The 16,776-nt window shown below is 33.2% G+C and overlaps 1 protein-coding gene across 2 annotated transcripts; it reads right to left on the bottom strand.

Moving 5' to 3' along the window:
- Positions 1 to 4,338: 4,338 nt before the first annotated feature.
- LOC111407701 (V-type proton ATPase subunit a1-like) lies at positions 4,339 to 15,984 on the bottom strand. 2 transcript variants are annotated; one of them, XM_023037337.1, is made up of 18 exons: positions 15,555 to 15,984; positions 14,611 to 14,655; positions 13,716 to 13,838; positions 13,420 to 13,527; positions 12,821 to 12,934; positions 12,556 to 12,729; positions 12,152 to 12,289; positions 11,641 to 11,748; positions 11,419 to 11,526; positions 11,172 to 11,320; positions 9,670 to 9,823; positions 8,133 to 8,293; positions 7,181 to 7,387; positions 6,915 to 7,098; positions 6,746 to 6,829; positions 5,552 to 5,748; positions 5,405 to 5,464; positions 4,339 to 4,864 (listed from the first exon to the last, which is right to left on the bottom strand). In XM_023037337.1, exons 1-18 carry the CDS (start codon positions 15,693 to 15,695, stop codon positions 4,660 to 4,662), a joined length of 2,460 nt encoding a protein of 819 aa, XP_022893105.1. In that variant the 5' UTR covers positions 15,696 to 15,984; the 3' UTR covers positions 4,339 to 4,659. The 2 variants fall into 2 exon arrangements, with proteins under 2 accessions (XP_022893105.1, XP_022893106.1); XM_023037338.1 differs by having other exon boundaries at positions 15,533 to 15,665.
- Between the last annotated feature and the right edge of the window lie 792 nt (positions 15,985 to 16,776).

Here is a 16,776-nt window from a genome sequence, read left to right as displayed (position 1 = left end):
TTATTTCAATTCATTATTTTAATTATTTTATTAATATTATTTTAATTTATTTCAATTAGTTATTTATTATTTCAATTCCTTATTTTAATTATTTTATTAATATTTATTTAATTTATTTCAATTAGTTATTTATTTTTTATTTAAATAAACAATATACATAAATAATTAACATAATTCGTGAAATATTTAAATAAACAAATAAAGTATAAAATGAATAATTATATATTAAACAAATAATATACATAAACAATTAAAGTATTATTTGATTTATTAAATTACTTATTAAATATTTAATTTAATATTTATTTAAATATCTCATTAATTACTTTAATTGGTACATATTGTTTGTTTAATATTTAATTACTTATTTTAATAGTTTATTTCATATTTATTTACTTCATTTAATTATTTATATTAATTTCTCATTTATTTGAATTGTTTATTGAATATTCAATTGTTTATTATATTTATTTCATTATTTATATTTTAAATAAAATGAAATAAAAAACAATTAATTATTTTACTAAAATAAACAATTTACATAATTCATGAAATATTTATAAACAATTAAATTCAATATTAAAAAATTAAAAATGATTAAATATTTATTTAAATTCTTTATTGATATTTATTTAAATGCTTTGCAAATAATTAATTTGATTGATATTTTAATTTTCTAATTTAATTGCTTATTTTTATTAGTTTATGAATGTTTAAATATTTATTCAAATTCTTTATGTATATTACTTATTTAATATTTAATTATTTCGTTTAATTTTTTTTTACTAACACTTATTTTCATCATTTATTTAATATTTTAATTGCTTATTCTAATTATTTTACTAACACTTAATTTAATTATTTATTTTTAATTAATGTTTAAATACATTTTTTAATTCTTTATGCATATTGCTTATTTAATATTTACAAATTTATTTTAATTGATTTGCAGAAATTTAATTTGATTGATATTTTAATTTTACAGATGTTTAAATATTTATTTAAGTTCTTTATGTATATTACTTATTTAATATTTAATTATATCTTTTAATTTTTTTACTATTACTTAACATAAAATAAGTAATTAAAACTAAATTGGCAAATAATAAATATTTAGATAAATAATAAAACATTTATATTAAGCATTTCAAAGAAATAATTAAATATTATACAGCACAATATAAGTAATTAAAATAAATAGTTAACTTAAAAAATTAAAGGAAATAAATAAATAAGCAATTTAAAAAAAATCTGGGCCTCTGGCGGTCGGCCCAGATGACTGGGCCGTCTGGGCGCTAGGCAGCCCAGTCAATTGGGCGCCCAGGCGACCCAGTTGACTGGGTCGTCTGGGCACAGTTGACTGGCTCAGACGGCCCAGTCAACTGGGCGCCCAGACGGCCCAGGCCGTCTGGGTGAATCTGGGCATGCCTAATCGGTCCAATCAGCTGGGCTTACGTCTCCTTTGTGGAGATCGTCGGAAAACTCCATTTTCGGCGATCTCTACTCCATTTTCCTCCACCAAAACTATTATCCTTACCCAAAAATCATGCATTTTTCCAAAAATCAACATAAAAACTTTAAATATGGGTCGTCTATTTTTCCTTTTTTATCAGTGCTACAGTAATTTTTCTCTTTCCTTACTATATTCTCTTTCTTCTTTAAATAGTAAGGGTAAATTTGGATTTCTCTTGATTTTCAATATTTTAAACATTTTGCTTTTTTTTAATTGGTCAAAGGCCTCTTTGAAAAACTGGCCGGGTCAATCGGCTGTTGGCCACTAATTCCTCTCGTTATAAGGAAATGTCATGTGATAAAGGTGATTGACGTCATATGATATGGAACCCACCGTTCCATCTGTAATGTGTATCGAATAAGTTTTTTTATTTCTTTTTATTTTTCCCTTTGCGAATTGCAATCAATAAATAATGTAATGTTGACACGAGCCAATTTCGGACGGAGGAGTGCGAATTTTCAATTACCCTGATAATGATAGCGATTTTCATTGAACTATTTAGAATTTAAAAAAAATACTTATTAAGTTTAATATATATCTCCAACTTATTTAAATATGTAACATTTAAGGGAGTGTATTCAATTGAGACTTTTAAAGACTTTGGGAGATTTGAAAAGTTTCGGTATATTCAATTGAGATTTCTAAAGACTCTCTAAAAGTCTAAGTGTATTCAATAGAGACTTTTAAAATTTTTTAAAAAGTCTATAAGTTTCGGGATATTCAATTAAAACTTTTTAAAAGTCTCTACAAGTTTCGTGGTATTCAATTGAGAAAGACTTTTGGAGAATTTATAATTTATTAGATTTTCAGAGACTTTTTGATAGAAAATGTACATACAATTCTCACAAGAAAATCTCTCATCCATTGAGAGATTTCTCATAGAAGCCAACCTGTTCTTTTTCCTTCTAGAGTTTTCTCTTCCATCTCCTTCAATCAGGTAATAATCGAGCTTTATACATCTCTATCTCTCCCTCTATGAGTTTTTGTTTGATTTATGAATAACCCATCTCCAAAATTGCAAAGTCGAATAAGATGATTCTAGAGAGTTTTTGATTTATGAACCAATTCAATATACCCATAGAAAAACATGAATTCTTTCCAAATTTTCAACGGTTGGCCTGAAATGCAACACCCTCTGCCCTTAATACCCTAACCCGAATTTGGACCCGTATTTCACCCATCCCTACCCAGGTTATTCCATGAATCCTAATTCTGATCCCTTGAAACCACCCATTCACACCGGACATAGAGGTATTCTCTAGCAGCGGACATGTGGAATTATGTTGGAAATGTTTGATATATATACTTGATATAAGATGAAAAAGTATTTTATGTTAGGCAAAAATCTTCTTTTTTTTTTTTTGTTGGGGAAAAAATTGACATGGAAAATACAATTTATTACTTTACATTTTCAATTATATGAGTTGTTGACGATTTGAATATATAAGAAGTTGTTAAACATATTACATTATATATGTTTAATATTTTCTTTTAAAAAAAATAAAAAGTTTTCAAAAGTCTTTAAAAGTCTCTAGTAAAAGTCTCCACAAATTCAGTAAACACTTTTACTAATTCCTACCAAATCCATAGAAATCACTTAAAATTTCACGGAGTCTACAAAAGTCACCCACTTGAAAAAATCTCCAAAATTCTTTAAAAGTCCCAATTGAATACACACTTATAAATCTCATAAATTGTCAATGCATATGGTTAAAATCACTTATGATTTTAAAGTTGTACGCTAAGTAATTTGACAATTTTGTCCTCCAATTTTAATCACAATTCACAAATTTTAATAGATTTAAAGACTCTTAAGTCATACTAATTGAAAGATCGGGAGCCTGACCCTTATTTATAACCCCTAGTCTTTAAGTTTGCATTATCAAATACCTTTAAAATTATAAACTAAATGAACAAACATGAGATTTTTGCACTAGTATAGTACACTTAGAAAACACAACTCAACTATCTGAGTGGAGTCGAGAGGAGAGGAGTATAGAGAGCTCAAAAAGAAGAGGAGAGAAGAAGCAAGGATGACAAAAATACCTATCCAACCCGATACCCACCAGGGGTCTCGCCCTGAACGAGGCAGAGATTACTCACTTAATTTGGTAATCGAGTTGGGTACAAGACGAGGAATTCTGTCCCAAGGTGGGTACGTGGCCGATATGAGTAGCAGGAGCCCTGCCCTGCTTCGCTCCAGACCCGCTTAATAATAATAATAATCAATACTTTAAATGAAAAAACTTCACGAAATTTTATTAATTCTAATAAAAGATGACTTCTAAAATTATCTAAAGAATATAATAAACTATAAAACCCTCAATTTACCAAATTTGTTCGAATAATTTAACTTTTAAAATAAATAAATTAATTAAAAAATTTAATAATTATATTATTATCTCACTGGAAAAAAAAAGTACGATAACGGGTCACCCGCCCTTGCCCCATCTTAAACGGGTAACGGGATGTGTACAAGACGGGATGAAGGAGCCCATCCTGCCCCAAACTCGCCAAGTTGCCAACCCTGAGAAGAAGAAATGGATTGAGCAACAAAGCAACTGGACTGAGCAGTTCTCCAAGCGTAAGAATTCTCATCGCTGGATTAAGACAACTGAGCTACTTGTCCTAAAGCAAAAACAGAATAGGAATGCGACAAACTCCTTTCGATAAAGCTGGAAAGGAATTGAAGCAATTGAATGAGTATACCTTAATCCATGTTGATTGGTATTCTGTATTGTGTATCAAATTACAACATTAAACAGCTTGAATTCAGAACCCAAAAAAGAGCACTTTGGTACAGCTTGTAATGTCAAACTGCATAGTTAGATCAATTTATGAATTAAGAATTGAGTTCAACTACTTTCGGAAGTATTGTTACAAAAAGAATAATGTCCAACATAACCTATCAAAAAACTACATTGTTTAGTTGGTTACCAAATTTACAATTCCTTAATCCTAATAGAGATTTGACATATGATAAAAAGAATTACAAGCTCCCTTTTTATACCATTGCATCTAAACAATCTTCACCCAGGATTTTACAATTCCATGTTAAAGGGAAGAAGCATAAGAATTTCTAATTGCCACCAAAATATTGTTCTCCCTGTCCTACTTTTGCAAAACTTCAGGAAAACCAAAAGAAACTAGTCTTCGTCATCTGTTAACAAGGTAAAGGAGAAAGGCCTAAATTTATAGCCATCGCCATTGTAGAACTTGTTCTGAAATTCGACCCAATGGAGACGTAATGCATGCAGGAAAGCACTTAGACTTTCCATCATTAGTAGTATAAAAGCTGTAGCAAAAGCAAAAACTGCCAGACCAATCAATCGTATGACGATATTGTCGTACCTGTATTCATCAACAAAGACAGGTGTAAAGTTCTTGCAGTTGAGCATAGGAAGAAAATGAGAGTATAATGAGCTAGAGGCCGGATTATCTCACTTCCACCTACGCTCCATTGTTTCCTTTTTCATATAGATAAGCGCATTACTGTTTGAAGCATTGTCATCAAGACACAGGAATATATTTACATCGTACAAGTACAAACATTGATCATTTGAAAGCACAAAAGGAAAATGCTTGGAATCACTTCCTATTTGAGTAAGATTACGTGCTGTCTCCTAACACCTAGCCCATAAAAATATACCGCGGCGAATAACTAAGGTGACAGCAAATTTGCAATAAACCAAAATACTTGAGTTATAAATAATCAGCTAGGCATGACACTGAATTCTGGGGCGGCTTGGTAATTGACACATCAAGTATAACTTATAGGGAAAAAAATAAAATTATGCTGATGGGCCTCAAATGCCATGTAAAAGTCAGCAGGATGGTAAGCTAAATTGACAAGGAACAGCATGCACAAGAGAGATCAAAGTAAGAACGTACCCCCAGGCAAGGAGGAGAACTTTTTCATAAAAAACAGTTGATAATTCTGAGTGGGCCAAACTGCAATAAAACAAGGATAATAATTACAAAATGAACAAATTTGAAAATGAAAAATACGCTGAATGATATATTTGAAAATTACCCTACCTCAAAGCCCACAGCCGAAGATATGATGCAGTATTTGAAACTGCACCCAGTACAAACTCGATAGCGTGTATCATCTGATGCACAAACACCTCACTAAAATTGAACTCATCAAGGTTTGGTTGCCTTGCAGAGTCAGGTTCCTCCTCAATATACATGTCAGAAGTTCCAAGAATTCCGTACGTCCGACCTTGAAATCTCTTAGATAAGCAAAAGAAAATGGCAGAGTCAACCACTGATTCTAATACTGGTATAATACAGAAGTACAAACTGAAATTCAACTTGCAAACTATATTATTAAGACTACTGAGAGCCATCATCTACTAATTACATGCATTTCTTTTGTTTCTCAGGAAAACGTAGACATGCAAGCTCTTTAAAATTTCATACTTTCAGTATTAGAATCCACCAAACCAGCGAGCGTATGATGATTAACTTCATCAAAGCAGTTTTGATAAATCCACATGAGATGAAAACTTCAACAAGATGCAGAAACAGTATAAGATGATACTTTGATTCAGCACCACTCTTTCATTTCCTTTATCTTCAATAACATATTACAAATGTATCTCATGAGTCATAGATAATATACATTCTTGCGAAAACATGTATATGACACAAAAAATAAACTGTTAGCAAAACATTTACAAGTAAAAGAACGAAAAATATTGTCTAACTTTCAAACCAGACAAAAATTGGTTTGCTGTAGGTTAATGCACACAGGTATACACCTCCAAAGTGAGATTTAGATCCATGGTTTCCTGAGATGGGTTACTTAAAAAGGCACCTACATAGATCTATGATATATGGGAAAGAATAGTTTAGGCCAAAATTTCAGGAAAAAGGACGGAAACGGAGTTATATATTGAAACATTTGTGCAAAAGGAACTGATCGTACTAATATTAACAATAATTATTTCTTTATACAGGAAAAAGGAAAAAGAAACCATAATCGTACAGAGAGGAAGAGAAAAACTGACCACAATTGTACAGAGGAAAAGAAACACTCGAAAAGGCAGTAAAAGTTCTTAACAGAGGAAGTGATGTGTATTTTTGGAAGGGTAGAGAAACAAGAAATACTGAGGCTTAAACAAGAAGAGAAGTTTTGTGTCCCTTTACTTTGATGGATAAAATGAGAGTAAGAAAGATTCTAGTTGAATCCAGTCAAAAAATCAACACATGGGAAATAGACATTACCTCGGTGTGGAGTCTCTTCAAAATAAAAGGTTTGGGGAAGAGCATCCAGGGAACAGCAATAACTGCCAAAAATAACAATATGACCTGCAAAACTTTCAATGAACAATCAAGGCTGAAAATCATCTAAGTTCATGATAACAAAATATACAACATAAAATAGATATCATGCCTGAAGTACACTCTGACCCCAGAATAGTTGATTATCACGCAGATCCTCAAAAGGACTTAAGAACATGTAAATCATCACGTGGTACAGGTCTGCTTGAGAACCAGTACACCATTTGATAATGATGAGAAGAGAAAGATATCCAAAAAGGCTGTTAAGAAAGATCATCTGTGGCACAAACTGATACCTAAGAATAAAGCACAGGATATCCCTTACACTGGATTTCAAACAATTAAAAAAATGGGAAAAGAAAAGGAAAGAAAACACACTTAATATCGAGTGAGTTGCCAAAGTAACGTGCATTGAAATAACTTAGTATGATTCCTAGGTTCATCTGTACCACCCCTAACAAAATAGACATTTTCATCTTGAGCGAATTCAAGAAAGGCAACTCAGAACGACTTCCACGCCAACTTGGATCGACACCAAACGGGTATGCATCTCGATATTTGATTAAACCAACTGAATAAGCATCACTGTCAAGGTCAACAGACAGTAACAGTATGAGAGCATGATTCACAAAAATAAATGAGGAAATTTAAAATATATACATAATTGTACAACAAAGGAACCTTCACAAACTTGCTGATGGTCTAGATGAAACGGAAAGGCGGGAAAGAAAATGGAAACTTATGAAATTATTAGAAGGCTGAGCAGCCGGCTGAATAATCTTGTCTAAGATTGGGTTAAAATAAAAGCATCTTAGAGATCATCTATTTCTTAGAAAGCCAAATTCGGGTTGATAAACTTCAAGTACCTAATTCAACTTGCTCATGTTCAGTTAAGATTTCAAGAATACAACATGCCCTCGAACAATTACTCAGCAAATGCCAAGTATACTACTGTAGAAGTACGAGTAGGAGGAAGATGATTCAAATATACTAAATTTATTTCGTAAGTACATTTCAAGTACTGTATGTATTTTGCAACTATTTTTCAATTACTGAATGTATTTACCCAGTTCTACCCTTACTCTCCTTTTGCAGTCTCAGGTGTTTGTTTGGTAGTGCTTTTAAGTGATTATAAGATGTAGATCCTACAAAGTGTGTGGAAAAAAGTATGTTTGATCAGCTTACACTATAATTCAAGCTTTGCCAAACATGTTTTATATCTGTTCTTTTCTCACTATTCATTTGTTTCCCCCCCCCTTTTGATGCTCAAATCAAATGCCCACCAAAAAGAAAGTGCCGCAAGATTCAAAAGGACACCGACTCACATTACCTGCACGTGGCATCTCGGCATTTGTAGGCAGAGTTACCAAATATGTGGAAGGGAACAGAGAAGAATTCATTGTATATCAAGCCACAGTAAATTGAAAACAGAGACATCAAAAGGAGAATATAACGGCCACCAAATAGCATCTCCATAAAGCTGCCAAGTTTCTGGGGGGAAACAAAATATTATATCACACATTATAAATAAAGCAGATAGTGAGTAAGAGAGAAACAATAACTAACATGTGCATAATTATTTCCAGGAAAATTAGGGGTTAGTGAAGATAACAATAATAGACATTGAGATCCGAGACGGTCAGTCTACTTCATTATATGTGTAATCAATCAAATGAGGCTTACGGGATAAAAGAGGAGAGCAGTGGACGAAGGTAGAACAAAGAGAAAGAAAGAACTCAGTGAGAGGGACCCCTTTCTCGACCAATTGATTTGTTCTTACCACAAGAACCAGCAGCACTAGCTAAGTAATGTTATCCGAAAGAAATTATGAAATAACAATATAAGATTGGGGCATTAATTTGGCTTGCTTCCATATTTTTCTTTTGTAGTTTACGTTGCTTACCTTAAGCACTTAAATTTCCTGGTTAAATTAGCTTCTACAACTGACTTTGCAAGGCAGCTAATCCTACCAAATTGAAGGACCTAATAATAAGTTTTAGCACATACGGGAAATAGTTTACATGGTTTGTTCACGTCACATATATCTAAGAAAATGATCAACGTCTGAATTGAAAACTCCACAAACCCCCCACCAACAAACTTTTCCTATGCATCAGTTAATGATTTCAGTATTTCTTTACATGATGAGGAAAATTTTACTTGTTCTACCTCAGAGGAAACAGTTACTGTAGTCTGTTCACATCACATTGATCTAAGAACATGAGCTATGGCTGAATGGACGACAACATCCCACCACTGACAAACTTTTCCTATTTATTAGTTAATGATCATAGGATTTCTTTACATGATGAGGAAACTTTTACTAGTTCTATCACAAATGCACTATGGTATAAAATCTCTCTCTTAAAAGCCACTTGATAATTTCCTTAGGCTAGTTACTGTAGAGTATCGTGGCCAAAATAATTAAATATTTGAAATTTCCTTCTACCCCGTCAAATTGCATCTGACCCTCTGCTTCCAGCTACCTCAGAAATAAACTGTCTATTAGAGCAGAACTGGTACAATTCCATGAATTACATTATGAATAAGAGGAAACAAGGGTAGACACTAATCTTTTTACCACCTTGCACATCCAAGATTTGTATGTCATAAGAAAATAATAAACTACGTAACATACTCAAGTGCACATATTAACATCAAACACAACTACCTTAAATTCAACCCATATAATAGGACATTGTTTTTACTAAAATATCAATATCAGGCAACTCTAAAAATAAAAGAAGATCAGCAGATAAAATGTTCAGATCCATTATTAACAAACCTGCCATAGATAAACAAAACCATTATATTTTTATGGAAAAACAAAGCTTTTTAAGCAACTATATTATAAACAGATAACATACCTGAGAACTGAGCTTTTTCTCCCGGGCTATAAGGACTAAGGCTCCCACTAACAAGCATATACCATGGCCCCAATCCCCAAACATCACGGCAAAAAGAAATGGAAATGTAATGATAGTATAAACTGCAGGATTTGCCTCCTGATACTTAGCGACACTGCCAAAATTTTTATTGTTGCATCATTCCTTTGTTTAGTTATGCGTAAAATATTACTTCTATTAAAAGGATGTTTACTAAGAGCATGTTTGGTATGGATTAGAATTCGATTTTAATCTAAGTCAAAGTCAAACAATCGTTATTAACCACATCTTTCATGGGTCCCACAACTTTTCAACTATACATTTCAAAAACTTCTATCACAATCTATTAAAAAATCTAATTTTAATCCTTACCAAACACCCTCTAAATATATTTGTTGCGTAAAGAAAATGTCTAATGTCAAAACAATAAATCACATCAACCACAATCGTAGAATTGTCACAAGTTCAATAAAAACCTGACAATTTCACTAAAGAGGCATGTCGTCATCTCAACTTCAGTCACATATTTGTAATCCAGGTGGAATAGCAGGTTCACTAATTCACATATTTTTAGTGAATGATAGTATTTTTCGCAACAATTTTTATAGCTTTTTGGGAACAACCCCGGCATAAAGTCACTAAACAAACTTTTGGAAATTTTTTTTTAACAAGAAGCACAGGTGATCTGGTGGTCAAGGCATGGAAATGGACTCCTAAGGTTGCAGGTTTGATCCAACGGCAATAGAGTCTGACATCTTACTTAGAGGACAAGACGAAACCAAGAATTTTATTGCTGCAAAAAGAAAGTGCAGACTGTGGCAAAACATTGTATGATGAAAAACTTGGCAGCTTCAAGTAGAGACCTGATCAGCACTCCCGTCTGCAGAATCAATTCTAGCGGTATGGAAAATTGGGACCTAACTAAAGATGAACTCACCAACTGGGACATGAGCGCAGGTTGGGTGGCTAATGCTCAACAATATCCTCTCTATTAACAAAAAATATTGCTTTCTTGATAAACAGCAATTACCAGTCTACTAGAGACACCTGACAAGAGACTGAGGCTTCATTTATTCAGAATGAAACAGGGGTAATATTAATGCCCAGAAAACAAATCCTTCCTTATTATTATTTTTTTCCTTTTGTCAGACAATCTAGAGAAGTGGCAAAAAGAAGCATTATTGATACTAACGGATCGACAAACGTAAACATGAATTTCATTGTTCATAAAACTTCAACATGCAGCTAAATTTAACTTCCTCCATTTTCCCCTTTTTGAAAAAATTCACTGACTTAACAAGCAAGAGAAACTATATTGCAATAGTACCACAAAATATAAGCAAAGGCAAGGCATAATGAACTGAGATACTTCTTAAAATTTTAACACATTGTGTGTAAAATTGACAAGAAGAAAATATCAAAACAAACCACAGTTAAGGAGAAGATTTTGAAGTCCAAAATACGGCAAAGCATTTTTGACTTACCCATATGCATCAACAATTTCTTGATATGCACCTGTGAAATGGTTGATTCTAAAGTATGTCGGAGGTGACTCGACTGCATCCATTACGTGAAATATTATACCCACTTGAGAGTTACTGTCAAATGTTGCACGTTGCAGGGTTTCTTGAATCTGTAATATTGAAGATATTATCCCTCAACCAATATAATACAGTGATGACAACTATCCAACCCCGAAACGATAAAAAAATAAATAGAAAGTCAAATTACCCTAGTTTTTGCAAAAATCAGGCACCAACCCTCACCGACCAGACACTTCTTTGTGACATCAAAATTCAGCATATTTAATGTGTCATACACAGCCTTTTCCCTTCTAACCTAAAAAGGAGTTAAGGAAATGAAATAAGTTTCAAGAGTTTTCATCTCAGATCGTATCTATAGATATCGTGATTTTAGTTTGAGAAGCAGAAAATTTTGACAGGTGTATACTACCATGTTCGTCCACTTTGAAAGGTGAAAACCAATGGAGGTAAGAGCCTTGTCCCGATGACGTAGGCCAGCCTCAAGGGTGGCCTCTAACTCAGACAAACGTGACAATACCTGAGAACGAGAAATTTTATTATATGAATGCACCTAGTATGGCATCGAAAAAGTGAAGATAGTACATCCTAGGAGCACAAGATATTTTAACATAATAATGCTAGTTTCAAGGGTAATGCACATTGACGGGATAATATTGAGTTTAATGCACATTAAAGAATTTGATACTAGTATGTCGGTTCAAGGTTAATGGATTTCAAAAAGAGGTTCAATGCCTTTGCTAGATAGTTCTTAGTTCATGTAACATCAAATGACAGTGAAAAATGAAGCCTTTTTCCTACATCCTGTCATAATAACGAGACAAAACTCAACCAGTGAGGAATAACTAAAATAATACAGACAAGTAGATCTGAATCTTTTCCCAGAGCATCAGAGTGTGCAAGTGATAACTGTAGAAACATACTTCTCGGGTTATTTGGCTCCGTTTGGTTAAGTCCTCAGGAACAGGATAGCAATTCGCACCAAACGATTCACAAATTTTAAGAATTTTTGTCCTCGCCTGCTCACCAGAGAAGAATACAACAAAAACAATTTTCTCAACCTGCAGAAGCAACAGCCACAGGTCAATTCTCTAAAAGACTTCATAGCTATTCATCAGCAAGGATACAATGCAAAATACAGCACCATCATATAATTTAACAAGTGAAAACAATTTTGGAAGGGTTGATTATGATAAATTGATTCCCTTCTCTTTTGATCTTCAGTGGCAAATCTCCCTCTTTAAAAATTTGGATTGTGGTTTGGAATTGTAATTAAAAATAATATTAGATAAGTGGATCTGGAAAGAGAATTGAAGCAAAAAATCACCATTTCATTTGATGCAGGATCCACGATTTGATCATCAGCTGGTGCCTGATTGAAAAGCATATTTCCCCTTGTAGCACGAAATAGCATCCTTTCGAATCTAAGAATATTAGATTTACAGATAATGCCACTTATAAATCTTACGCCAGATTGATTCGATAGGCCAGGTTGTATTTCCTGCCATTGAAAACATTATACAAATAAAACAACGGAGATCATTTATCAAGTGCAATACCATTTCAGAGACAAAAATCATATAAAATGTTACCTCTTCCAGAAGCGATGCTGCATCTGCATACCCATTATTGGTATATACATTTTCACTTAATTCTGTCTCCTGGGCTGCAGCGTGATTCCCACTTGACACAAGGAAATCGCCAGCCTGTAATTATCCATGACAGCTCAAAACACAATAACATGAAAATGATGAGTAATTTCATAAAAGGACAATGCAGTAATTTCCCCTTGGCATCGATTCCATTGTAAAGCATACATTAACACTTTCTGAAAATACAGAAGGTATATTATGCATGACTAAGTTTTAACAAAAATTTCTGAAGCCCCCCGCTGGATCTACAGAGCTATAGGAACTATTAAGGCTTTTCTGAAATTTCCATAAAAATTTAGTACCAGGCATACAAAGTAAGCACACCGATCTTCCTTGTGTTTCATGCAATATTTTTCTCCTTACCTGCCTCTGACTGCAAAGACCTCACCAAAAAATCTCTCCCAAAACTTACTAGATTTAAGTAATTTTGATATGCAAAAACAGAGGTTCCTAGACAAGTCCTCACATTAACTTGAGGGTTTTGTACATGCAAAGGAAATAAAGAAAAAGCAAAAATAAACAGGCGTATGTCAAATTACCTTCTGTAAAACCATCTTGAACTCTAGAAGCTCATTATAGGTTTGCCGCAGTTTCTCGCTGTTGGAATTCATTTCAATAAGCTCATGCTCGTGCTCCGCAAGTTGAATCTAAAATTAAATTAAAGGAAAAGAACATCCCTAATTAGATTCAACCAGTAAAAAAGAAACGGAATTTCTAACATAGAAATGGTCATTTTGCAGCAGTCTGATTGCCTTCACCATGAAAGGGCATCCAGGTGGAAGGAAGAAAAAATGTTCATATGGAAACAATTGAAGCCCATCGGAAAGAAAAAGACCTCCAATTCTTCTAACACAATATCAGGTTCAGATGCAGGGTGAGGGGAAGGCACTAGCCCAGCTTTATTTATCTGATCTTTGAAGAATCGTAGTTTTCTTGACATCTCAGCACATCTTTTTACCTGAGAATAATTTACCAAAAATAAATCAAAAGAACGAGAAAGACTTGAAGCAGAGAATATCTTTAGACAGAACCATTGATCACTTACAGAACAAAAACATTAAAGCCTTACTTACTAACCCATAATGTGCAGTGGAGATCACATCATATATAAAAAAGTAAGGTTTGCTCATTTTTAGCTATATGTAATATCTAGATAATTTTCAATATGAATCCACAAACATTTCTTGTAATAGGAAAGAGAAGTTGAGAGGCACATACATTAGGCACCAAATTCACACATGAGAATGACACATTCACTTTTCAAACTATCATTTTTCAACCCCTAAAATGATATCAAACAATCAACTGCATGAAAAGAATTTCACTTATCAAGCACTAAACTCATGCTCGTAAATTATGTTAAGTCTCCAAAGAACACATAGAACTTCAATATTGCTTTAAAAAGAAAAAATGGAAATAGAAGAATTTGTAGCCACAGATTTGCCCTATCTAATTACCATCATACACCCCGTCCAACCAACAAGGAGAAGGGACAGTTTTCAGCAAACGCTGATGAATTTTCAGATAGGGCAAATTAGCCCAAGGTACCATTCTCTAAATTTCAACAGACAACAAATATATTGGGGGAATATGGAAACAAATGCCAAAAAAAAAAAAAAATAATAATAATAATAATCAAACAACAACTAGATTTTCTTTCGAAGTGTATGATTGAACATGTAGAAGAAACAAATACAATTTAGACTCATTAAACAGACAACAATAGATACCTGATTAACAAATGTTCGTTGGAAAGGGCTCTTACCATCATTTAACTGCCAATCAAAACCATACAGTGAGTCCTTTGATCAATATTAGGACAAAGCAGAATTTAAAATCAACTGCAAGATCAGAGACATCATTTATCCAATCTTATAAGGATAAAGATTTTCAGAATGTCTTAATCAGAGAATACAGAAGAACCAAGAGTACACATTTTTTACTGAAACAAAACATTTATTGTCTTTAATCATCTTTTCTTTAGAACATTCTGAATTAGACATTTCGATATAAAATTCTTCAAAGACCCTAGGACCTTAAAAAAGATGCAATGGGCAACAAGATTGGCCACACTTGAGTAAATCTCTTTTTGTTTCTCTTTCTTGTCTATTACATTCAATTTAAAGCAGGTGTTCAATAAAACACAAGTGTGATGGTTTTAAAGTCATTTTTGCACAATATGATCTGCATTGCGGGCTTGAGGCTCAGACTTGAGATTTTATGAGCTTCCGATTATTCCAGTTCTAATATCCTAATTCTGTGCCATCAGAGACAAATAAGCCAAAACTATGACAAGTTACATTTAAACTAATTTTCAGATAACGTTCAAGTTATCATTCACATCATTAACATAAAAATAAACCCAATTCAAATAGAAAAATATATCATTCCATCAAATGAATAAAGGTAAAAGACTCTGATGGACATCAAATCAAAAACAATTATAACCATCATATAAAAGCCTTGGAGCACAAAACAGCAAATTATGTCTTCATTTCACTCTGCAGGCAGATACTAGCTTCTATTCGCAAGAATCCTAGCAAAATCCAATACTATTTATTTCCAGCCTCCACTCTCTATAACTACTGACACAACAATCGATCCGAACACTAAAATTAAATTTAATTCATGTGAACAATTACTGAATCATACAAATAGATAGATCCGATCATACGTCGCGAAATTGAAGGAGACCGAGTTGCCCGAGGTAAGATACCGCGCGGAGAGCCGACTCGACAGGGATAATGAGTTGTACAAACGTCATCTTCTCGGAGCGCATCAGATCCATGGTTGGCAAGTTGTCTATGTTCTCCATTTTCCATGAACCAGAAAACACCCCTTAATCAATTCCAATCAGATCAATCACTCAATCTCTTCACTGCAGTTTTGAATTTGATCAGTTCATGTATGTGTGAACATATATTGTATGTATAGGTTCTCGCCAAGCTCGTGGCAGTGGTTTATGCAACTGCCGAGGGAGCGTGGGGGGTTTCGTGGCGGGTTCAGTTGTTGTGGGGTAAAATGGAAGGAAAACTATTCATAAATTAATGGCCTTTTTTGGGTCAAAATTTAGAAGTGAAAAAAACATGGAAGATTGAAGCAGATATCTCAATATATGATTTAAATTACAATTTAGATAATAAACTGAGCAAATGGAAGATGAAGCAAATGTGGGGATAAAACTGCAATTGGAGAAAACACAGCAACAATTTACTCCAGTCCCGATTATATAGGCTGAATTTTCTTTTTTTTTTTGTCCCAAATATATAGACATGTTTCTTAATTTAGAATATTTTGTTTTATTCATTTACCAATATATCCTTATTTAATTTTCTCCACTTAATATACAAATTTCTTGAAATCATCCAAATATACAAATTTTTCACTTCTTGAAAACATGAAACAACTCTCATTTCTTATTCTTCAAATTTTTTGCTAATTCTAACAATAACTTATTACTATGTACTAAAAATTAAATAGATGTAAATTAAAAAATATTTTGACAAAAATTAATTTTTCAATGACATTAAAAAAGACTTTTTAATCCGTGTAAAAATGAAACAAGCATATATATATATATATATATATATATATATATATTCTCCTCCCCTTTATTATTAGGCACAACCCCTGGGTACTGTTCCGATCACCTGAACCTGACTTGACCGTCGGAGTGTATACGGCCGCCACCACCCCTGCTGATCCCGACCGTGTGCGTTTGACTGCTCGCTGATTGTGCACAGGGAGGAATACGTGGAGTAGCTCTCAGTTGGCCACGTGGAAGGACCAATTTTTTAGGTCAACAGATTGGCGCCGTCTGTGGGAAACACTTCCCATTCGATATATATATATATATATAATTGGGACAGAATGAGTAAGAAATTTGGCTAAAGAAT

Source organism: Olea europaea, chromosome 13 (assembly GCF_002742605.1).
Source record: "Olea europaea var. sylvestris chromosome 13, O_europaea_v1, whole genome shotgun sequence".
Classification (NCBI taxonomy): domain Eukaryota; kingdom Viridiplantae; phylum Streptophyta; class Magnoliopsida; order Lamiales; family Oleaceae; genus Olea; species Olea europaea.
Note: the sequence above shows the minus strand (reverse complement) of the source record. Positions and strands in the feature narration are given on the sequence as shown.

Bases quoted from the DNA above. Each gene is read 5' to 3' on its own strand.
- LOC111407701 (XM_023037337.1), bottom strand. From the start codon at position 15,695: ATGGAGAACATAGACAACTTGCCAACCATGGATCTGATGCGCTCCGAG. The intron at 7,388-8,132 runs GTAATGTGAGTC...TGACCTTGACAG, and splicing joins TGCCGAGATGCCACGTGCAG to TGATGCTTATTCAGTTGGTT. The intron at 6,830-6,914 runs GCATGATATCTA...AAAGTTTTGCAG, and splicing joins GGGGTCAGAGTGTACTTCAG to GTCATATTGTTATTTTTGGC.